Source organism: Lathamus discolor, chromosome 12 (genome assembly GCF_037157495.1).
Source record: "Lathamus discolor isolate bLatDis1 chromosome 12, bLatDis1.hap1, whole genome shotgun sequence".
Lineage (NCBI taxonomy): Eukaryota > Metazoa > Chordata > Aves > Psittaciformes > Psittacidae > Lathamus > Lathamus discolor.
The window spans coordinates 13032391-13056207 of record NC_088895.1 but is presented as its reverse complement, the minus strand read 5'-3'; the positions used below and the strand labels follow the sequence as shown (position 1 = coordinate 13056207).

The following is a 23817-nucleotide window of genomic DNA, read 5'->3' as shown; positions in this document are numbered from 1 at the left end:
CTGGACGGCAAATGGCGTTTGTTGACGGGTAGCACGGCTTTATATACCCTGCGTTTATGACGTCACTTCCGTCTGCTTACGTCACAAACCAAGCGTCACTGGCTCTAGGGAGAGGGGCCTTGTCTTCTTATCTTTCCGTACAGCGCGGCGTCTTCCGACCGCCGAACCCTAACTACCTACATTTCCCCCCTCCCTATGCGTAAATAAATCGGCCAAAACCTAACAAGTTCTAGAAGAGGTGTATCCTCATTTTAGATATTAAATACATCTCGCTTCAATTCTATACTCTATAAGTGTCTTATCTTACTGTATGTATATTTGTGAGAATCTTGAGGTACATATCACAAACAAACTTGAGTATAAAACACGAGGCACATAGAACAAGAGGTAACCGGGGGGTAACTGGGATCTATGGAGTATAACTGGAGATGGCGAAAGGAAACTTCGAACAAGAACGTTCTTAAAGCAGTTGTTGACGTTCTATGAACATAATATTGACTTTTTCTAGCCGGCTCTTATCAAACGACACAAGCTTGTTCAGAACACAGGGCCCCAAAATTAGTGCCATCACGATCATTGCAATCGGTCCCACTAGGGTAGATATCAGGGTGGTTAGCCACGGTGAATGGTTGAACCATGATTCGTACCATCCTTGTTGAGCTTCTCTTTCCCTTTTTCTTTTTCCTAAACCTTCTCCAAGTTTGGCCACAGTGTCCCTCACTACTCCAGTGTGATCTGCGTATACACAGCATTCTTCTCTAAGCGCTGCACACACCCCTCCTTGCTGTAAAAACATTAAATCTGGTCCTCTCCGCTTTTGCAGCACTGCCTCGGACAGTGATCTGATAGATTTTTCTAAAGCAGTTATTGACTGTTCCATTCTTACCAGGTCCTCGTCTACGGCCATCCTTAGTGCTTTAAATTTTTGCTCTGTTGTACCAATGAGGTTACTCCTGTTCCTACTCCCACACCTCCCAGGATCATTAACGTGGCTACTGTCAATGCTGTGAAGGGTTCTCGTTTGAACAAGTGACGATTCGGGGTGGTATGTGAGTCATAAACAAACTCTTCGGTACGGTAAAAGATTTTGGGGATTACAATTACTTGGACACAATATTCTGCGGATGGGTTAAATTTTTCCAGCGACAGACAAGGTGCCATTCCCATAAGAGAACAAACCCACTTAGTATTGTTGGCCGGTATTAGCCATTTTGCAGAGGTGCTCTCTTGGATCTTATTAACACACAGTTGTTTTTTGGTTTTCGGGACTTTACCTACACACACGCCACGTCCCGCTATTTGCTCTGTTGTGATTCCTTGTTTTTCTGTGTCCCATACACACTGGACCGGGTTTGGAACGTTTATTCGTGAGGGTTCGTCACCTACTCCTATAGCCTCATAATAGGGTGGGTTTATCCCGTAGCACAGCCAACAAGGTTCGGTAAGATTTGGGTGAGTTTCGTTCAGTACTTGATCGCTAACTTGCATCATTTTCCAAAGAGGATTTCTCTCTGTCGGTCACCAGCATGTATGGGTTCCGGGGACGTCTGATGAGCTGGTCCTGTGGGCAAAAACTCGCAGTTTTCATTAGTTTCATTGGTTTTATCCATTTTGTTCTGAAGATCTGGTTTAATAGACTTAAGTAGGCACCATTTAACTCTGCCATCTTTTCTGACTGCGGCATACCCTCGCCCTGTCAGGACCAGCCTCCACCCCTGTTCCCACTCTCCCAGCTCATTTTTAATTATAACTAAGAGCTTGAATCGGTTGCGAGCCGCCCGTCCCCGCTGATGCCTCCCTCAGACTCAGAGCTCGACCGACCGGTTACTGCCGGCTCCCTGTGCGTTTTGTCGGGCCCCGGCCCCAACCGCTTTCCTTGCGGGCGGCCGTTCCCTCCCTCTTGGTTCGCCCCCCTCTACCCGGCGGGCTGTTTGCCCTGCAGGGACATGGCTCCCGGCGGCCGCTCCGACCGGCTTTCTGCCCCTCGCTGCGCTCTCCTCGCTTTCCCGGGGGCCCCCACCAGTTCTCTGCTCCCCGTTCTCCTCCTCCTCCCCACTGCATGCCATGGTAACGCCAGCGCTTCCTCCCCTTCCCCGCCGAGGGCGTCTTCGCCCCGCCCTCCGCCTTTCTGCTCGGCGCCATCTTGGGACGCCCATGGCGGTGGTCTAGGCCAGGCTGCCTCAGACTGCGCTTTCTCCGCGGCGCCCCCGGCCTCCTCGGCCCGCCTGCCCCAGAGGGATTGATCTCGTTTCTGTCCCTCCGTTCACGTGTCGGGGCCCGGTCGAGAGGACGGGTCGCCCCTTGCAGATCTTTGGGCTCAGAACAATCGGCACCGTCTGGGGCGTGCAAAGTCTGCGTGGCCGCCCCGACTCCCAGTCTCGGGGTGGCCAACAAACAGTTCTCTGCCGCCTTCCAGGCCTCCTGCTCTTCTATGGCCTTTTTCAGAGCCTGCACGGCTTTCCCCCATGACTTAAGATTTTTCCCACAACCCGAAGACATCGTTTCTTCGGCCAACGCGTTAGTACATTTATCCCCCGCTTGGGGGAGGAGGATATCCACCGGCTGGGCAATAACCCCAGTTTGCAAAAGCCTCGCAACTGCGAGAGTAAAATCTTTGGGTTTACAATCAATACCCCACTGCTTGTGTAACTGTGATGCGGCCTTCACAAGGGCTTCCATCCTGCTTGTTGGTCCGGGGGAACGTGTGAATGGCATCCACATTAAATTGCCTTTTGGCAAGCAGAAATTCAGCTGCTGGTGTGAACAGTGCTTGGGCTTGTGTGGTGTGCCTGTGTGGTGTTCCTGTCTGGTGAGTCGGCGCCTTTGGATCCCTCCCAGACGCGCACCCCACCGTTGCAGCCCCACTGCACATCACCCCCACGTGCCCTCAGTCCCTCTGCCTCAATGTGGCCCAGCCTGGCCCAGCTCCCAGCCCCAAACAGCCTGTTTGGGCAGTGGCAAGCAGCCATCTGGCCCAAGCAGCCCAGGACCAGCACTGAGCTCAGCTTTACTTTAGGCAGCAGAGAGCTGCCTGCTCCTTCCAGGTTAGCAGGGAACACCCAGCAAGCACACTGCTTGGGCAGGCATAGGGCAGGACTGGGACCGTGGTCCCCATCTCCTCCCTCGTAGCTGCACAATGCCTGGCTGCAGGAAGGGTGCTAGGCTGTGCCATGGTGACAGCACCCCACTGGAGAGCAGTGGGCCCTTTACACAGCAGCTGCCAGGGGTGGGTGAAGCCATGCCGAATATCACCTTTGGAAGCCTGCAGAAGGCGCTGGGCTCCTTCCAGAGGAGAAGGGAGACGGAATGATGTCCAGGATGCAGAAGCAGAGGGGAACTCAAGAATAAAACTATTTATTCCATCCCTGCTGCATTCTCATCCGTGCCAGCAGCGTTGTCCCAGTCCTTCTCGTGGTTCTGGAGAACCATCTGACGGAGCTGATCATGGTCCAGAGGCACCTCCACTGCCCAAGAAAACATCCACCCCGTCACACACACCTTATATACCTGTGTGCAGGTATATATTCCCACTTATATACCTGGTAGGGCGGGACAGGCTGGGTGGGATTAGCTGGGGAGGACAGGTGACAGTGGGACATAGGAACCATGGATTGTCGGGCTGCATGGACACGGCCCTTCCCTCCCGCATCCGGCACTCACAGGCATTGATGACGTCGTCGTTGTTGCTCAGGGTGGGAGGTGGTGGGCAAATCTGGGAGCAGTTGATCTCCTGGAGCAGCTCAGGGCCTCCCAGCAGTGGGTTGGTGAAGGGCAGGTCCAGAGAAGTGCCTGCAGTCAGTTTGTAGCGCAGGACGGACTCCAGCAGCAGGAGCTCATTGGTCTTCTTCTCCATGAGACCTGCATGGGAAGAAACACCATCCTAGAGGGCTTCTGTGGGCCGAAACCCACCCCCAGACATTTGCTGAGAAGGGGACCCATGGATTTCCCCATGGGACCGTTGTCAGGCAGCCTGTCTCCCCAGGGACAAGAGTCCAAGGCTGGGTCCCACACCCAGAGCCAAGATGAGGGCCTGGGGGTCCACGGGGATCATAGAATCAACTAGGACGGAAAAGACCTTTAGGATCAAGTCCAACCTTTACCCCAGCATTGACAAGGCCACCACTAAACCACGTCACTAAGGGCCTCTCCACACGGTTTGTGAGCACTTCCAGGGATGGGCAGGTTAGCTCCTGAATTTGCCTTGAATTTGGCATCACAAAATCACATTAGGGACACCCATCCGTGCTGGGGCAGGGGGGGAAAACCAGCTCAATTCAAACTCAGTGCAAGCAGGTGGTGGACATACGAGATCCAGACTGTGCGGCATGAGAAGATGGGCAGCCCTGACTCACCAAAATACTTCATCAGGTTCAGATCCGTGACCTCCCCTTTTTCTCCAAGCTGTTTCCTTATGTCCGTAGTGTCGCAGTTGATTGTTTTGAGCAGGACTTCCATGCTGGATTTGAGCTGGCCCAGGGTTTTGCTCCTCTCTTTGCACAGGTCTTCGTAGCGGTTGGCTTCCTCAGTGGTTTCCGTTAGCTTTTTCTATCAGCAAAGGTTTTGCAAGGTGTTACAGCAGTTCCCTGCTCTCCCCCCAACCCCCTTCCTGTCCACTTCCAGTCTGGACACCGGAGACACCCCAGGAGAGGCTGTGGGATGCTCCCATCCCTGCAGGGGAAAGGCTCTGTGAAGGGGATCCTAAGCTCCCCATGCCAAGGACAAGGCTCAGGGAGGAGCAGGCTTGCCAGGAGCCCTCCAGTCACCCTCTCACCATGCACTGGGAGGCAGGGCTGCCAAAGCCTATGCAGGGCCCTTTTCTGACATTAGCCAGAGCAGCATCGGCAGGACCAGACCCCCAAGGGGACATGCCAGGACAGACGGGGATCTGCTGCCCTCGCAGAGGGAAATCCTGGCCGCCATACCTCCAGTTCCTTCGTGCGACGAAAGTTCTTGGTCTCTGCCTGCTTCTGGCCCTTCACGAGGGATGCAATTTCAATCTGCGTAAACACAAGCACACAACGGGGATACTGCCTGAATGCCCACCAGATGTGCCTAACAGAGGCTGGGCACCATCCCTCCGCCCTGGGAGCAGCGACATCCCACTTGACCCCTCTGGGGATCACTGTCCCCAGGCCAGGAGGGCAGGTGATGTCCCCTCCTCTCACTCCAGCTATGGAGGGAGGCAAAGGCAGCTCTTGGCTTTCCTGGATGCTGCAGTATTTTTGCTGGGTACACGGTGGCAGCATTGAGCCCCTTTCAGCGCGGAGAACGCAGAGCTCTGGTTAGTGGAGTTGGATGGTTAGCTAGCTCTTTGCATTCCCCTCTTCCCACCCGTGCGGCAGGCTGAGAGCAGGGCTCTGGTGCGGGCAGCGAGGCTGGACACACGGGAGAGGAAACACCCACTCCAGCCCAAACCCACCAGCTGAGAGGGGAGACATGAAGAGGCTGGAACAGACCTGCACTTCCTTGATCTTCCTCTGCAGCTTCTGCACGTCGTCATTGAGCTCAGAGGCATAGAGGAAGCAGGCGAATCTCTTTTGCTCCTTCTCGATGAAGCTGTTCAGCAGCTGGTCGACATTCCCATCCTCTGCCAGCTCCAGCAGGCGTTTGTAAGCCACTTTGCGGGTCTCAAAGCACTCCCCTTGGCTCTTCTTGGCCCTCTGGGCTGCTTTCAAGTCTGAGGGAGAGACAGAGAGCCCAGGCTGTGTATGTCCCTGCGAGGTGCCCTTTACAGAGCCTTCCCTTGCAGGTGCTGAGGGTTCGGTGGCGCTCAGGACAGGGCGCAGCAGTGCCAGAGGGGCAGAAGGTGTCCTGATTTCGCACTGAAACTAAGCAGGGAAGTCGCTGTCCTCACGGGAATGGGCCAAACACAGTGGGATCCCTCCCCAGGAGGATAAAAGGAGACATGGTTGCACACAGGGGCAGCTTCCCCATCCCTCCCTCTGCCCCAAGGGTACACACAGTGCTGGTTGGTTATCAGTGTTCACCCTTTTCACTTGTAGGGTGAAAGTTGGGTGAAGGAGCCTTTGGAAAGGGGAGAGGTCCTTCCTTTGGGGTTCAGTGATACAGAGCACTGTAAACAGCCCCCTTGCCAGCTCTGCAGGCTCCTGGTTGGCAGTCCCAGCTGCACGTACTCTCTCTCCTCTCATACCTCTTTTCTTTTTGGCCTGTTCCTCCAGTTCAGAGCGATCAGTAAATCTGGCAAGCGTGAAGGCTTTCAATTTGCTCTCCCGTGCAAGGATATGCTCCTGCTCCTGCATCTCAGTGTGGTACTGGGCAATGTCTGCCCTGTGCCTTTCGATCATGGCTGCAATCCTTGTCTGGGCCTCTGACCTGCACACAGAGAGCAGCAGCAGGTTACATCGTGTGTACCCGTCTCCCTGCACTGACCGCACCCTAATCCTAACTCCCAGGTCTAGACAGGAGTGCTGAAGCCTCTCTCTGAAGTTGAAATCTCTTTCTTCACATCAGCACTCATCACTGGCATTGCCTCTTGGTGCTGAGTTTGCCACACAGGGCTCTCAAGGCCACGTACAGCTGCTCGTAGGCTTGTGCGGTTTGCTCGACAGCAGCGTTCATCCTTTTCTTCTGCTGATCCAGCTTTGTATGGAGCTTGAAGTAGAACTTGTCCAAAACAGCCTTCTGGATTTGCAGACTTTCAATCTCTTCTCGAAGCTTGTTATTTTTGGCTAGGATGGTACTGAAACGGACATTGGCCTGGGAAGAGAGATGCAAAAGGCTTGAAGCTGGTATAAGACGCAGGTCTCTGTTGAAAGACCTTGACCAGACTTAGGACAAGCAGCCTAAGAGATCTTCAGCTGGCCCTGCACTATCCTCCCAAAGACAGGCAAGGCAATAGTAAGTCAGACCAATCACAACAGGGACCTGGAGCTGGCATTGTCCAAAGCAAAGTGGCTTCAGGCAGCTTGGTTTTATCTGTACACAGGTGCAGACCTTCAGGCTTCTCAGCGTGGCACAGGTGCTGCCTTTGGGTCACCAAGTTTGAAGGAGCCTTTGAGATATTCTGGGAGCAATCAGGCCAGGGGAACAGCCACGTCCTTTATGCAGCTCAGGTCAACCAAATGCATTTGCACCATTACCCTTTGTCCTTACTAAAAAGTGGGTTTCACGCGTGCTCTCCAAAGGTCTGCGACAGGTTTGCTTACATTGTACAGACGCATCTCCAGTGTGTCAATCTGCTTCTGCAGCTGTTTGCGACAGTTCGCTTGCTTCGCCTTCCTTGCTATCAGGTTTTGCTTCTCAACCTTTTTTTCCAGCTCTGCTATCTGCAACGCAGATTAAAAATAACAATGATCATACTAAAAGGAAAGCTTAATCCCCACCCCTGTGTTCTGGGCTCTTCTCAGGACACCTAGCCAAAGAAAATACCCTCTGTTGACTTGAACTACAGCAACCATGTCATTAATGAGCTCGCAGTTCTAGAAACAGCTTTAATCCCAAAGGATCCCATCCTGCACATGCAGAAATATGAACTAGAACTAGGAAAGGGTTTCCTTTCATGTCATGAAGGAAATGTAGCTGCCTCTGGAGGGAAATGCAGCAGGTGTTGGACAAGGCAGAGCAGCACTCTGTGTCGAGTGGAAGAGGTGATGAGGATGGGGTTTTGGTAGTCTCATTGTGCTGGGCAGACAGGGATCTGTGCAGTCTTCCCTGGGACTGAGAGGAGAAAAACGTCTTCCAGAAGTGGGGAGCTGCCAGAGGAAATAAATCCGGGAGAAGAACAAAGGAGTTGGAGAACAGCGAAGCAGGGAGCGGGTGGGAGAGGTATAACTCAGCCAAGAGATCCCTGATGGAAAGCTGACCCTGGTGTGGAAAGCTCTGCAGCACCTCGAGCAACTCTAAACCATCCGAGCACGTTCCCTGATTTCTGTCATGGCCAATTTGTTCAGAGCAGAAAGCAGCAAGGACCTGTCACTTCTGTAGCACTAGGTTTCCCTTGGTCTCAGACCAAATCCAACCGGGCTGCCCAGAGGAGAAGTAATGGTACATCCCACAGGTGCTGCTGCTCCTCTGTTTGCCACGTCTCAGGCAGCACAACTGATGTTCCATTTTTGCCTCTTTTTCAGGAGGAAAAGTCAAGGGGAAAGCAAAGGAATGTTGCTTGACCCCAGGCAGGCGCGTGCGTCAAAGAGGAGCCGCAGAGACTAGGACAGCAAGGCTGAGGGTCAGACCTTACTTTTCCAGCCAGCGCTGCTGACTTGAACGGCTCTATCCATTTGTCATTGTCATGTGTCTTTTGCCAGGAGGCAGCACTATATTCCAAGACCTGAACTCAATGCATTTTACATCGAGGTGTTCCAGCTCCAGGCCTCACTCTGTGACTCTGCTCTGCTGTACCATGCTCAGCAGGAAACAGTCCAGATGTTCTTACCTGCTTGTCCAGGACAGCTAACAGTGCTTTTCTTTCTCTAATCAGACAATCATACTGATATCTGATCTGCAAAAGGTCTTGGGCCTCTTTGCAATTTCTGTCATCCAGCATCCTATTTTTCGGGGACATGATCTGGCCTATCCTTAGTGACACCTCTCTCTGTTCTTGAGTCAGAGATTCTATTTCTTTTCTGCAAAAACAGAACCACAAATGACATTTAGCACATCCCATCTACAACACCACAGCAGGTCCTACACCCGCCCTCCATCTCGGCATGGAGGAGCTTTCCAAGCACAGTTGTTGCCTTTGCTGGCGTGGCGACCTGATTCAGGAACGGCACGGCGACCAACCCCAGCCCGCTCAGGCCATCAGCTCACAGACACCAATGTGGTGGACGGCAAATGGCGTTTGCTGATGGGTAACACGGCGTTATGTACCCTGCGTTTACAACGTCACTTGCGTCTGCTTACGTCACAAACCAAGCGTCACGGGCTCTAGGGAGAGGGGCCTTGTCTTCTTATCTTTCCGTACAGCGCGGCGTCTTCCGACCGCCGAACCCTAACTACCTACACACAATGAAGCTGAGTGAAGCTGAACTCACTCCTGGGCAAGTATTTGCTGTTTCAGGTTGGTACTGTAAGACTTCCTCTTCTCCGTTGCTATCCGAAACTGTTTCTGCAGGCTGCTGATCTCGGACACAGCCGTCCTTTCTGACACCTTCACAGGCTCATCTGAAAGGTCCTGCCTTGAGGGGTGTCCTAGCCCCTGTCACACAGAGAGAGAGTTTGGTTACTCGAGCAAATGCAACCAGCATTTGCTGGTAGGCAGTGGAGCTGGACACAGAGGAGTGGGTTAATGGCATCACCTCCAGCTCTGTGTCAGCACCAAAACCAGAGCCATATAAACCAACCCCATAAGTGGGTCTGACCCACTTCAGAGCAAACCCCACCGTGCTGGGGATGTGAACAAACCCAGCTTTGCCCAGGAGCGGAGCAGGAGTGCTCACATCCCCGGCTGTGGGAAGGTGACTTCTAGCTGAGAAACTGCCCAACAGGAAAGCACTGAAGCTGTGGCATTTAGATCCACCACTGCCTGTGTCCTCAGGCGTTATCTCCCAACCCTGCCTTCCCCAGCACCCAAACATCAGGCTATGGACTCATCCCCAGCAGAGTCAGACCCAGCACAACCCAACACCTCGCTAGCAAAAGAAAGCCTGGCTCCCTCCCCACCGCCCATCCAGCTCACTGCACCACAGCATTTCTTTCTGTAGGGAAGATCCCCAAGGCAGATCCCATTTAGCTTTGGTTTGTGCTTCAGCTTTTACCTTTGACTTCCTCATTTCTTCCAGCTAATTCTGTAGTCACCCTGCAGGCACCGTGGGAAGGGGAAGATAGAGCCTCCACGGGGACAGCCCTGCTTTCCAAGGGGAGAAAGAGAACCTGGGTAAGGGGTTGGTTGTATGATTGTGTCCTTCAGGTGTTTTGGCACACAAGGAAACCGTCACAGATGGCTGCACAATGAATAAAAGGAGAGCATGTGTAGGGATGTCATCACGAAGCACGCTCCTCTTATCCAGTTTAGAAGTGGAGGAAGAACAGATGGTTTGAGCTATTCCATCCCATTGGGTACCTGGGTTTCCTTAGAAATCCCCGTGAGGCCAGACCTCCTGTGCCAGCAGGCAGAGTCCCCTGACAGCATGAGCAGGGACATTGCCTCGATGCAGCCCCCATCCCTCTGCAGCACTGGGGCCGACCCCTCAGCCCTCACCCCCAAAGCTGGTGCCCCCCCAGCCCCACTGCAGCCATCCGGGCTCCCCTGTACCCCACAGTGCTGCTCACCCTGCTGCAGGATGCAGCAGTTCCTCTCCAGCCAGGGGACAGGACCACGATGGCAGTCAGTTATTCCCCAAGAAGAGCCCCTATTTCCAGTGGGAAGCACAGGAGCAGTAAGAACCCATCAGAGAGCGGGTACTGCTCCGACCCTGGCTGCCATGACAGCGACATCACACCAGCATGTGGACGCGCTCTCCACGGGGACTATCACCAAGGAGGGTGTCCAGGGGAGTGCTGGGAGCCTCCATTACATGGACCAAAGGGCTTTCCGTGCCCCAAAAGCAGCCCTGAAGCATGTGCTCTGATGTCTCCCTGGCTGTGTGTCCACAGCAAGCAGAAACCCTCAATTTATTGGTTCTTGCTTCCCTTCGAATCTTTGAATCATCCCATAAGCTGGCACTTTGAAGCCTTTGCTCTAACTGGAAAGCAGAACCCAGGGTTTCGCTCTCAAGAGCCACAGAGTTGCCATTTCCGTCCCTTCCCTGCAAGCAGCTCCTGGACTTCATGCCTACTTTCTGTCTGTTTCACTCATGGAGAAGCAGCAAGCACCACATCGCTGCCACTGTCTCAGCACCCGGACACCCGGGAGATGCCTGCCACTGGGAGAACAGGCACTGCCCACCTGGAGAGAGAGACAGAGCCGATACAGGGAACAAACTAAGGATTCATACCTGCTTCTCCCTTTTCCGTGCACACAGGAGCTGTGGGCTGAATCACAAGAGCTATGATAATCCCTTCCTCGTGAGCTGGAGCGCGCGTCCAGCTTCTTCCCAGGGACTCAGCAAAGCCTGGACGGCAAATGGCGTTTGTTGACGGGTAGCACGGCTTTATATACCCTGCGTTTATGACGTCACTTCCATCTGCTTACGTCACAAACCAAGCGTCACTGGCTCTAGGGAGAGGGGCCTTGTCTTCTTATCTTTCCGTACAGCGCGGCATCTTCCGACCGCCGAACCCTAACTACCTACATTTCCCCCCTCCCTATGCGTAAATAAATCGGCCAAAACCTAACAAGTTCTAGAAGAGGTGTATCCTCATTTTAGATATTAAATACATCTCGCTTCAATTCTATACTCTATAAGTGTCTTATCTTACTGTATGTATATTTGTGAGAATCTTGAGGTACATATCACAAACAAACTTGAGCATAAAACACGAGGCACATAGAACAAGAGGTAACCGGGGGGTAACTGGGATCTATGGAGTATAACTGGAGATGGCGAAAGGAAACTTCAAACAAGAACGTTCTTAAAGCAGTTGTTGACGTTCTATGAACATAATATTGACTTTTTCTAGCCGGCTCTTATCAAACGACACAAGCTTGTTCAGAACACAGGGCCCCAAAATTAGTGCCATCACGATCATTGCAATCGGTCCCACTAGGGTAGATATCAGGGTGGTTAGCCACGGTGAATGGTTGAACCATGATTCGTACCATCCTTGTTGAGCTTCTCTTTCCCTTTTTCTTTTTCCTAAACCTTCTCCAAGTTTGGCCACAGTGTCCCTCACTACTCCAGTGTGATCTGCGTATACACAGCATTCTTCTCTAAGCGCTGCACACACCCCTCCTTGCTGTAAAAACATTAAATCTGGTCCTCTCCGCTTTTGCAGCACTGCCTCGGACAGTGATCTGATAGATTTTTCTAAAGCAGTTATTGACTGTTCCATTCTTACCAGGTCCTCGTCTACGGCCATCCTTAGTGCTTTAAATTTTTGCTCTGTTGTACCAATGAGGTTACTCCTGTTCCTACTCCCACACCTCCCAGGATCATTAACGTGGCTACTGTCAATGCTGTGAAGGGTTCTCGTTTGAACAAGTGACGATTCGGGGTGGTATGTGAGTCATAAACAAACTCTTCGGTACGGTAAAAGATTTTGGGGATTACAATTACTTGGACACAATATTCTGCGGATGGGTTAAATTTTTCCAGCGACAGACAAGGTGCCATTCCCATAAGAGAACAAACCCACTTAGTATTGTTGGCCGGTATTAGCCATTTTGCAGAGGTGCTCTCTTGGATCTTATTAACACACAGTTGTTTTTGGTTTTCGGGACTTTACCTACACACACGCCACGTCCCGCTATTTGCTCTGTTGTGATTCCTTGTTTTTCTGTGTCCCATACACACTGGGCCGGGTTTGGAACGTTTATCCGTGAGGGTTCATCACCTACTCCTATAGCCTCATAATAGGGTGGGTTTATCCCGTAGCACAGCCAACAAGGTTCGGTAAGATTTGGGTGAGTTTCGTTCAGTACTTGATAGCTAACTTGCATCATTTTCCAAAGAGGATTTCTCTCTGTCGGTCACCGGCATGTATGGGTTCCGGGGACGTCTGATGAGCTGGTCCTGTGGGCAAAAACTCGCAGTTTTCATTAGTTTCATTGGTTTTATCCATTTTGTTCTGAAGATCTGGTTTAATAGACTTAAGTGGGCACCATTTAACTCTGCCATCTTTTCTGACTGCGGCATACCCTCGCCCTGTCAGGACCAGCCTCCACCCCTGTTCCCACTCTCCCAGCTCATTTTTAATTATAACTAACGGGCCTTCTTCTAGTGCTCGAGTGGCCCAATGTTTTTGGGTGGGGCTCCTCACCTCCTCTCCCCTGGGGAACTGATTTAGTGCTAAAAGCGCGGTTGCTAACAGGCGTGTTTGGTCTCCCGGGGGAATGGCGTTGCTAAAACCTTCTGTTTTCGCTAGCACCTCTAATTTAGATTTCAGAGTTTGATTCGCTCGTTCGACCATAGCCTGTCCTGTGCTATTGTACGGACTACCGTGTGTTAAAGTGATATCCCATTTTAAAGCAAATGCCTGGACTGATTTAGAGACAAAGTTTGGGCCATTGTCAGTTTTGATCTGATTGGGGATGCCGAGCCATGCCATGGCTGTCAGCCAATGTTGGATGCTCGCTTTAGAGTCGGTTTTAAGGTGTTGTGTGGCTACAATTATTCCGCTATATGTATGTATGTATGCATGTATGTATGTATCTATCTATCTATCTATCTATCCATCTATAGATATCTATATCGCTAGCGCTTTAGCTCCGATGTGGAGAGACTCGTGTAGCTGGCGGGCCTCTCTTAGCGCCCACAACCCTTTTGCAGCAGCGTCTGCTTTGTCGTTGCCGGTTTGGAAAAACCCTTTAATTGGATTGTGGCTGTTGACGTGGATGACCGATATGGTACCCTTTGGGGAAAGAAGTGCTTCTTCTATCATGAGAGCTGTTGTGGATGTCGATACGCCGGGTCCTGACATAGCTAAGCAAAGTCTGGCTACGAACATCGAATCAGTTACTATGTTTAGGTGTTCCATTGGGAACAGTCCACACGCCAGTACGATGGCCATCGCTTCTAACTGTTGGACTGAAAGCGCATAATCGGTCATTTTTAATGCAGTGCCATTCTGTTCCTGATTGCCATACCGCCGCTGCTGTTGAGGTGGCTGAGGATGCATCCGCGAAGACTGTAGGTCCTTGTTGGGGCCGATCCGTGATCTTCCTTGGGAGGTCAACGTCGACAATTGCTAGCATTTCGGTCCAGGGGGGCTTTGTAGCATGTTGGACTTCTCCGCCAAATCCAGCGAGAGCCATAGCTAGGTACTCTGACATCGCTGCTGATAGCGCTGGGAGCTGTTTGCGAAAAGGTAGATCTATTTTGGCGGGTTCCGTGCCTAGGTGTCTTAGGGCGAGTTTTCTGCCTTTCATGATAAGGTTACCGAGGCATTCGACTCCTGGAGAGAATGCGCGTGACGGTTTTCCCAGGATTATCCACTGTATTGGTTGAGCTTTTTCAGGGGGCCCCTGGGCTAGTGCCCCTGCCCCCCCTCCTTTCGTGAGCTGTGCATACAGATCGAGTGGTACATCTGGGTCCCACCTGGCAAGCGTGCTTGACGATATTTGTTGTTCGATAAAGTCAAGAGAGTTCATCGGTTCCTTTGTCAGAGTTTTTTGATCCCACGGGTTCTTTCCTTTCAAAGATCGTATAAGGGGGCCATAATTTTGGGGGGGATCAAGACAGTGTTGCGAAGCCATTGTAGGGGCCCTACTAACTGTTGCGTGTCATGGAGGGTTTTGATATTTCGGCAAATTTTTATTTGGGGTGGGGTTACGTAAGAGTTTGTGATCTCCACTCCCGGAAAGCTTACACATGCTCCCTTTTCACCTTTCGCGCTCGCGATCTCGAACCCGCTGGTCTTTAAAGTTTCCGAAACTGTTGATATTAGCTGGTCTACCCGACTTCCCGATGGTGCGGCGATCACAACATCGTCCATGTATTGAACGATAATTGCGGTTGGATTATTGTGTCGAACCGGCGCCAACGCCCGACTAACGTATGCTGACGTGAGCATTCTGCAACAACCGCACCCTTCGCTTCCGCAGGCAGGGTCGAAGAGTCGACCGCCGCCTGGAGGCGATCTGCAAATTGTGTAAACCTCTCGTTTTCATTTTGCTTTATTGTAGACCATGGCAATGGCTTGACGACGACTCTAGAGGCTTCACGAATGGCTTCTCTGGCTGCACGGGTAGTTGTCATTACCTCATAGGGCCGCAGGCCCTGGGCCTGCGCCTGGGGGGTAATCATTGCTGGGTCTGTACCCATTAATCCCTGCAGGCTGGAGCCCTGCAGCGGGTGATCCGCCCCGGTTACTTGAGCTAGTTGCCCGATACAGTTGTATTCCCAATCTTGTTTAAAAACAATCACCCCTGCCCCGTCAGAGATCATTCTACAAGTTTGTTTTATATCGAACGGGAGCATGTCATCTCCCCCGAAGACACCATCTATGAGGGTGCAGACCATGGCAGAATTAAGCCCTTTATCCGCGACTGCCTTAACAATCGCTTGTATGTCCTTAGGGTTTATTGGCGAGTGGACCCTCTGTCCCCCATCTGTCACCCGGACCGGGAACGCTAGGTTGGCTGATGGGGTCCAGTCGGCGCAAGCAACCTTTATTTTCCTCCAGTCCGTGAGGGGGATTTCCCCCCCTTTGTTCGCCTTCGTTTCCTCCGCCTCTGAGCTTGAATCGGTTGCGAGCCGCCCGTCCCCGCTGATGCCTCCCTCAGACTCAGAGCTCGACCGACCGGTTACTGCCGGCTCCCTGTGCGTTTTGTCGGGCCCCGGCCCCAACCGCTTTCCTTGCGGGCGGCCGTTCCCTCCCTCTTGGTTCGCCCCCCTCTACCCGGCGGGCTGTTTGCCCTGCAGGGACATGGCTCCCGGCGGCCGCTCCGACCGGCTTTCTGCCCCTCGCTGCGCTCTCCTCGCTTTCCCGGGGGCCCCCACCAGTTCTCTGCTCCCCGTTCTCCTCCTCCTCCCCACTGCATGCCATGGTAACGCCAGCGCTTCCTCCCCTTCCCCGCCGAGGGCGTCTTCGCCCCGCCCTCCGCCTTTCTGCTCGGCGCCATCTTGGGACGCCCATGGCGCTGGTCTAGGCCAGGCTGCCTCAGACTGCGCTTTCTCCGCGGCGCCCCCGGCCTCCTCGGCCCGCCTGCCCCAGAGGGATTGATCTCGTTTCTGTCCCTCCGTTCACGTGTCGGGGCCCGGTCGAGAGGACGGGTCGCCCCTTGCAGATCTTTGGGCTCAGTACAATCGGCACCGTCTGGGGCGTGCAAAGTCTGCGTGGCCGCCCCGACTCCCAGTCTCGGGGTGGCCAACAAACAGTTCTCTGCCGCCTTCCAGGCCTCCTGCTCTTGTATGGCCTTTTTCAGAGCCTGCACGACTTTCCCCCATGACTTAAGATTTTTCCCACAACCCGAAGACATCGTTTCTTCGGCCAGCGCTTTAGTACATTTATCCCCCGCTTGGGGGAGGAGGATATCCACCGGCTGGGCAATGACCCCAGTTTGCAAAAGCCTCGCAACTGCGAGAGTAAAATCTTTGGGTTTACAATCAATACCCCACTGCTTGTGTAACTGTGATGCGGCCTTCACAAGGGCTTCCATCCTGCTTGTTGGTCCGGGGGAACGTGTGAATGGCATCCACATTAAATTGCCTTTTGGCAAGCAGAAATTCAGCTGCTGGTGTGAACAGTGCTTGGGCTTGTGTGGTGTGCCTGTGTGGTGTTCCTGTCTGGTGAGTCTGCGCCTTTGGATCCCTCCCAGACGCGCACCCCACCGTTGCAGCCCCACTGCACATCACCCCCACGTGCCCTCAGTCCCTCTGCAGTGGGCCCTTTACACAGCAGCTGCCAGGGGTGGGTGAAGCCATGCCAAATATCACTTTTGGAAGCCTGCAGAAGGCGTGGGGCTCCTTCCAGAGGAGAAGGGAGATGGAATGATGTCCAGGATGCAGAAGCAGAGGGGAACTCAAGAGTAAAACTATTTATTCCATCCCTGCTGCATTCTCATCCGTGCCAGCAGCGTTGTCCCAGTCCTTCTCGTGGTTCTGGAGAACCATCTGACGGAGCTGATCATGGTCCAGAGGCACCTCCACTGCCCAAGAAAACATCCACCCCGTCACACACACCTTATATACCTGTGTGCAGGTATATATTCCCACTTATATACCTGGTAGGGCGGGACAGGCTGGGTGGGATTAGCTGGGGAGGACAGGTGACAGTGGGACATAGGAACCATGGATTGTCGGGCTGCATGGACACGGCCCTTCCCTCCCGCATCCGGCACTCACAGGCATTGATGACGTCGTCGTTGTTGCTCAGGGTGGGAGGTGGTGGGCAAATCTGGGAGCAGTTGATCTCCTGGAGCAGCTCAGGGCCTCCCAGCAGTGGGTTGGTGAAGGGCAGGTCCAGAGAAGTGCCTGCAGTCAGTGTGTAGCGCAGGACAGACTCCAGCAGCAGGAGCTCATTGGTCTTCTTCTCCATGAGACCTGCATGGGAAGAAACACCATCCTAGAGGGCTTCTGTGGGCCGAAACCCACCCCCAGACATTTGCTGAGAAGGGGACCCATGGATTTCCCCATGGGACTGTTGTCAGGCAGCCTGTCTCCCCAGGGACAAGAGTCCAAGGCTGGGTCCCACACCCAGAGCCAAGATGAGGGCCTGGGGGTCCACGGGGATCATAGAATCAACTAGGACGGAAAAGACCTTTAGGATCAAGTCCAACCTTTACCCCAGCATTGACAAGTTCTCCACTAAACCATGTCACTAAGGGCCTCATCCACACGGTTTGTGAGCACTTCCAGGGATGGGCAGGTTAGCTCCTGAATTTGCTGGGAATTTGGCATCACAAAATCACATTAGGGACACCCATCCGTGCTGGGGCAGGGGGGGAAAACCAGTTCAATTCAAACTCAGTGCAAGCAGGTGGTGGACATACGAGATCCAGACTGTGCGGCATGAGAAGATGGGCAGCCCTGACTCACCAAAATACTTCATCAGGTTCAGATCCGTGACCTCCCCTTTTTCTCCAAGCTGCTTCCTTATGTCCGTAGTGTCGCAGTTGATTGTTTTGAGCAGGACTTCCATGCTGGATTTGAGCTGGCCCAGGGTTTTGCTCCTCTCTTTGCACAGGTCTTCGTAGCGGTTGGCTTCCTCAGTGGTTTCCGTTAGCTTTTTCTATCAGCAAAGGTTTTGCAAGGTGTTACAGCAGTTCCCTGCTCTCCCCCCAACCCCCTTCCTGTCCACTTCCAGTCTGGACACCGGAGACACCCCAGGAGAGGCTGTGGGATGCTCCCATCCCTGCAGGGGAAAGGCTCTGTGAAGGGGATCCTAAGCTCCCCATGCCAAGGACAAGGCTCAGGGAGGAGCAGGCTTGCCAGGAGCCCTCCAGTCACCCTCTCACCATGCACTGGGAGGCAGGGCTGCCAAAGCCTATGCAGGGCCCTTTTCTGACATTAGCCAGAGCAGCATCGGCAGGACCAGACCCCCAAGGGGACATGCCAGGACAGACGGGGATCTGCTGCCCTCGCAGAGGGAAATCCTGGCCGCCATACCTCCAGTTCCTTCGTGAGACGGAAGTTCTTGGTCTCTGCCTGCTTCTGGCCCTTCACGAGGGATGCAATTTCAATCTGCGTAAACACAAGCACACAACGGGGATACTGCCTGAATGCCCACCAGATGTGCCTAACAGAGGCTGGGCACCATCCCTCCGCCCTGGGAGCAGCGACATCCCACTTGACCCCTCTGGGGATCACTGTCCCCAGGCCAGGAGGGCAGGTGATGTCCCCTCCTCTCACTCCAGCTATGGAGGGAGGCAAAGGCAGCTCTTGGCTTTCCTGGATGCTGCAGTATTTTTGCTGGGTACACGGTGGCAGCATTGAGCCCCTTTCAGCGCGGAGAACGCAGAGCTCTGGTTAGTGGAGTTGGATGGTTAGCTAGCTCTTTGCATTCCCCTCATCCCACCCGTGCGGCAGGCTGAGAGCAGGGCTCTGGTGCGGGCAGCGAGGCTGGACACACGGGAGAGGAAACACCCACTCCAGCCCAAACCCACCAGCTGAGAGGGGAGACATGAAGAGGCTGGAACAGACCTGCACTTCCTTGATCTTCCTCTGCAGCTTCTGCACATCGTCATTGAGCTCAGAGGCATAGAGGAAGCAGGCGAATCTCTTTTGCTCCTTCTCGATGAAGCTGTTCAGCAGCTGGTCGACATTCCCATCCTCTGCCAGCTCCAGCAGGCGTTTGTAAGCCACTTTGCGGGTCTCAAAGCACTCCCCTTGGCTCTTCTTGGCCCTCTGGGCTGCTTTCAAGTCTGAGGGAGAGACAGAGAGCCCAGGCTGTGTATGTCCCTGCGAGGTGCCCTTTACAGAGCCTTCCCTTGCAGGTGCTGAGGGTTCGGTGGAGCTCAGGACAGGGCGCAGCAGTGCCAGAGGGGCAGAAGGTGTCCTGATTTCGCACTGAAACTAAGCAGGGAAGTCGCTGTCCTCACGGGAATGGGCCAAACACAGTGGGATCCCTCCCCAGGAGGATAAAAGGAGACATGGTTGCACACAGGGGCAGCTTCCCCATCCCTCCCTCTGCCCCAAGGGTACACACAGTGCTGGTTGGTTATCAGTGTTCACCCTTTTCACTTGTAGGGTGAAAGTTGGGTGAAGGAGCCTTTGGAACGGGGAGAGGTCCTTCCTTTGGGGTTCAGTGATACAGAGCACTGTAAACAGCCCCCTTGCCAGCTCTGCAGGCTCCTGGTTGGCAGTCCCAGCTGCACGTACTCTCTCTCCTCTCATACCTCTTTTCTTTTTGGCCTGTTCCTCCAGTTCAGAGCGATCAGTAAATCTGGCAAGCGTGAAGGCTTTCAATTTGCTCTCCCGTGCAAGCATATGCTCCTGCTCCTGCATCTCAATGTGGTACTGGGCAATGTCTGCCCTGTGCCTTTCGATCATGGCTGCAATCCTTGTCTGGGCCTCTGACCTGCACACAGAGAGCAGCAGCAGGTTACATCGTGTGTACCCGTCTCCCTGCGCTGACCGCACCCTAATCCTAGCACCCAGCTCTAGACAGGAGTGCTGAAGCCTCTCTCTGAAGTTGAAATCTCTTTCTTCACATCAGCACTCATCACTGGCATTGCCTCTTGGTGCTGAGTTTGCCACACAGGGCTCTCAAGGCCACGTACAGCTGCTCGTAGGCTTGTGCGGTTTGCTCGACAGCAGCGTTCATCCTTTTCTTCTGCTGATCCAGCTTTGTATGGAGCTTGAAGTAGAACTTGTCCAAAACAGCTTTCTGGATTTGCAGACTTTCAATCTCTTCTCGAAGCTTGTTATTTTTGGCTAGGATGGTACTGAAACGGACATTGGCCTGGGAAGAGAGATGCAAAAAGCTTGAAGCTGGTATAAGACGCAGGTCTCTGTTGAAAGACCTTGACCAGACTTAGGACAAGCAGCCTAAGAGATCTTCAGCTGGCCCTGCACTATCCTCCCAAAGACAGGCAAGGCAATAGTAAGTCAGACCAATCACAACAGGGACCTGGAGCTGGCATCGTCCAAAGCAAAGTGGCTTCAGGCAGCTTGGTTTTATCTGTACACAGGTGCAGACCTTCAGGCTTCTCAGCGTGGCACAAGTGCTGCCTTTGGGTCACCAAGTTTGAAGGAGCCTTTGAGATATTCTGGGAGCAATCAGGCCAGGGGAACAGCCACGTCCCTTATGCAGCTCAGGTCAACCAAATGCATTTGCACCATTACCCTTTGTCCTTACTAAAAAGTGGGTTTCACGCGTGCTCTCCAAAGGTCTGCGACAGGTTTGCTTACATTGTACAGACGCATCTCCAGTGTGTCAATCTGCTTCTGCAGCTGTTTGTGACAGTTTGCTTGCTTCGCCTTCCTTGCTATCAGGTTTTGCTTCTCAACCTTTTTTTCCAGCTCTGCTATCTGCAACGCAGATTAAAAATAACAATGATCATACTAAAAGGAAAGCTTAATCCCCACCCCTGTGTTCTGGGCTCTTCTCAGGACACCTAGCCAAAGAAAATACCCTCTGTTGACTTGAACTACAGCAACCATGTCATTAGTGAGCTCGCAGTTCTAGAAACAGCTTTAATCCCAAAGGATCCCATCCTGCACATGCAGAAATATGAACTAGAACTAGGAAAGGGTTTCCTTTCATGTCATGAAGGAAATGTAGCTGCCTCTGGAGGGAAATGCAGCAGGTGTTGGACACGGCAGAGCAGCACTCTGTGTCGAGTGGAAGAGGTGATGAGGATGGGGTTTTGGTAGTCTCATTGTGCTGGGCAGACAGGGATCTGTGCAGTCTTCCCTGGGACTGAGAGGAGAAAAACTTCTTCCAGAAGTGGGGAGCTGCCAGAGGAAATAAATCCGGGAGAGGAACAAAGGAGTTGGAGAACAGCGAAGCAGGGAGCGGGTGGGAGAGGTATAACTCAGCCAAGAGATCCCTGATGGAAAGCTGACCCTGGTGTGGAAAGCTCTGCAGCACCTCGAGCAACTCTAAACCATCCGAGCACGTTCCCTGATTTCTGTCATGGCCAATTTGTTCAGAGCAGAAAGCAGCAAGGACCTGTCACTTCTGTAGCACTAGGTTTCCCTTGGTCTCAGACCAAATCCAACCGGGCTGCCCAGAGGAGAAGTAATGGTACATCCCACAGGTGCTGCTGCTCCTCTGTTTGCCACGTCTCAGGCAGCACAACTGATGTTCCATTTCTGCCTCTTTTTCAGGAGGAAAAGTCAAAGGAATGTTGCTTGACCCCAGGCAGGCGCGTGCCGTCAAAGAGGAGCCGCAGAGACTAGGACAGCAAGGCTGAGGGTCAGACCTTACTTTTCCAGCCAGCGCTGCTGACTTGAACGGCTCTATCCATTTGTCATTGTCATGTGTCTTTTGCCAGGAGGCAGCACTATATTCCAAGACCTGAACTCAATGCATTTTACATCGAGGTGTTCCAGCTCCAGGCCTCACTCTGTGACTCTGCTCTGCTGTACCATGCTCAGCAGGAAACAGTCCAGATGTTCTTACCTGCTTGTCCAGGACAGCTAACAGTGCTTTTCTTTCTCTAATCAGACAATCATACTGATATCTGATCTGCAAAAGGTCTTGGGCCTCTTTGCAATTTCTGTCATCCAGCATCCTATTTTTCGGGGACATGATCTGGCCTATCCTTAGTGACACCTCTCTCTGTTCTTGAGTCAGAGATTCTATTTCTTTTCTGCAAAAACAGAACCACAAATGACATTTAGCACATCCCATCTACAACACCACAGCAGGTCCTACACCCGCCCTCCATCTCGGCATGGAGGAGCTTTCCAAGCACAGTTGTTGCCTTTGCTGGCGTGGCGACCTGATTCAGGAACGGCACGGCGACCAACCCCAGCCCGCTCAGGCCATCAGCTCACAGACACCAATGTGGTGGACGGCAAATGGCGTTTGCTGACGGGTAACACGGCGTTATGTACCCTGCGTTTACAACGTCACTTGCGTCTGCTTACGTCACAAACCAAGCGTCACGGGCTCTAAGGAGAGGGGCCTTGTCTTCTTATCTTTCCGTACAGCGCGGCGTCTTCCGACCGCCGAACCCTAACTACCTACACACAATGAAGCTGAGTGAAGCTGAACTCACTCCTGGGCAAGTATTTGCTGTTTCAGGTTGGTACTGTAAGACTTCCTCTTCTCCGTTGCTATCCGAAACTGTTTCTGCAGGCTGCTGATCTCGGACACAGCCGTCCTTTCTGACACCTTCACAGGCTCATCTGAAAGGTCCTGCCTTGAGGGGCGTCCTAGCCCCTGTCACACAGAGAGAGAGTTTGGTTACTCGAGCAAATGCAACCAGCATTTGCTGGTAGGCAGTGGAGCTGGACACAGAGGAGTGGGTTAATGGCATCACCTCCAGCTCTGTGTCAGCACCAAAACCAGAGCCATATAAACCAACCCCATAAGTGGATCTGACCCACTTCAGAGCAAACCCCACCGTGCTGGGGATGTGAACAAACCCAGCTTTGCCCAGGAGCGGAGCAGGAGTGCTCACATCCCCGGCTGTGGGAAGGTGACTTCTAGCTGAGAAACTGCCCAACAGGAAAGCACTGAAGCTGTGGCATTTAGATCCACCACTGCCTGTGTCCTCAGGCGTTATCTCCCAACCCTGCCTTCCCCAGCACCCAAACATCAGGCTAAGGACTCATCCCCAGCAGAGTCAGACCCAGCACAACCCAACACCTCGCTAGCAAAAGAAAGCCTGGCTCCCTCCCCACTGGCCATCCAGCTCACTGCACCACAGCATTTCTTTCTGTAGGGAAGATCCCCAAGGCAGATCCCATTTAGCTTTGGTTTGTGCTTCAGTTTTTACCTTTGACTTCCTCATTTCTTCCAGCTAATTCTGTAGTCACCCTGCAGGCACCGTGGGAAGGGGAAGATAGAGCCTCCACGGGGACAGCCCTGCTTTCCAAGGGGAGAAAGAGAACCTGGGTAAGGGGTTGGTTGTATGATTGTGTCCTTCAGGTGTTTTGGCACACAAGGAAACCGACACAGATGGCTGCACAATGAATAAAAGGAGAGCATGTGTAGGGATGTCATCACGAAGCACGCTCCTCTTATCCAGTTTAGAAGTGGAGGAAGAACAGATGGTTTGAGCTATTCCATCCCATTGGGTACCTGGGTTTCCATAGAAATCCCCGTGAGGCCAGACCTCCTGTGCCAGCAGGCAGAGTCCCCTGGCAGCATGAGCAGGGACATTGCCTCGATGCAGCCCCCATCCCTCTGCAGCACTGGGGCTTATTCCCCAAGAACAGCCCCTATTTCCAGTGGGAAGCACAGGAGCAGTAAAGAACCCATCAGAGAGCGGGTACTGCTCCGACCCTGGCTGCCATGACAGCGACATCACACCAGCATGTGGACGCGCTCTCCACGGGGACCATCACCAAGGAGCGTGTCCAGGGGAGTACTGGGAGCCTCCATTACATGGACCAAAGGGCTTTCCGTGCCCCAAAAGCAGCCCTGAAGCATGTGCTCTGATGTCTCCCTGGCTGTGTGTCCACAGCAAGCAGAAACCCTCAATTTACTGGTTCTTGCTTCCCTTCGAATCTTTGAATCATCCCATAAGCTGGCACTTTGAAGCCTTTGCTCTAACTGGAAAGCAGAACCCAGGGTTTCGCTCTCAAGAGCCACAGAGTTGCCATTTCCGTCCCTTCCCTGCAAGCAGCTCCTGGACTTCATGCCTACTTTCTGTCTGTTTCACTCATGGAGAAGCAGCAAGCACCACATCGCTGCCACTGT

The 23817-nt window shown here is 53.0% G+C and overlaps 2 protein-coding genes across 4 annotated transcripts; both read right to left on the bottom strand.

Annotated features, from left to right (window-relative positions):
- Positions 1–3338: 3338 nt before the first annotated feature.
- LOC136021012 (coiled-coil domain-containing protein 63-like) lies at positions 3339–9805 on the bottom strand. 2 transcript variants are annotated; one of them, XM_065692757.1, is made up of 11 exons: positions 9717–9805; positions 8994–9157; positions 8393–8582; positions 7167–7286; positions 6536–6717; positions 6152–6333; positions 5457–5677; positions 4923–4997; positions 4353–4545; positions 3661–3858; positions 3339–3464 (listed from the first exon to the last, which is right to left on the bottom strand). In XM_065692757.1, the coding sequence occupies exons 1-11, from the start codon at positions 9729–9731 to the stop codon at positions 3355–3357; spliced, it is 1650 nt and encodes a 549-aa protein (XP_065548829.1). In that variant the 5' UTR covers positions 9732–9805; the 3' UTR covers positions 3339–3354. The 2 variants fall into 2 exon arrangements, with proteins under 2 accessions (XP_065548829.1, XP_065548828.1); XM_065692756.1 differs by lacking the exon at positions 3339–3464 and having other exon boundaries at positions 3473–3858.
- Positions 9806–16522: 6717 nt separating this feature from the next.
- On the bottom strand, positions 16523–22980 carry LOC136021021 (coiled-coil domain-containing protein 63-like). 2 transcript variants are annotated; one of them, XM_065692777.1, is made up of 11 exons: positions 22892–22980; positions 22169–22332; positions 21568–21757; positions 20352–20471; positions 19721–19902; positions 19337–19518; positions 18642–18862; positions 18108–18182; positions 17538–17730; positions 16845–17042; positions 16523–16648 (listed from the first exon to the last, which is right to left on the bottom strand). In XM_065692777.1, the coding sequence occupies exons 1-11, from the start codon at positions 22904–22906 to the stop codon at positions 16539–16541; spliced, it is 1650 nt and encodes a 549-aa protein (XP_065548849.1). In that variant the 5' UTR covers positions 22907–22980; the 3' UTR covers positions 16523–16538. The 2 variants fall into 2 exon arrangements, with proteins under 2 accessions (XP_065548849.1, XP_065548848.1); XM_065692776.1 differs by having other exon boundaries at positions 16523–17042.
- Between the last annotated feature and the right edge of the window lie 837 nt (positions 22981–23817).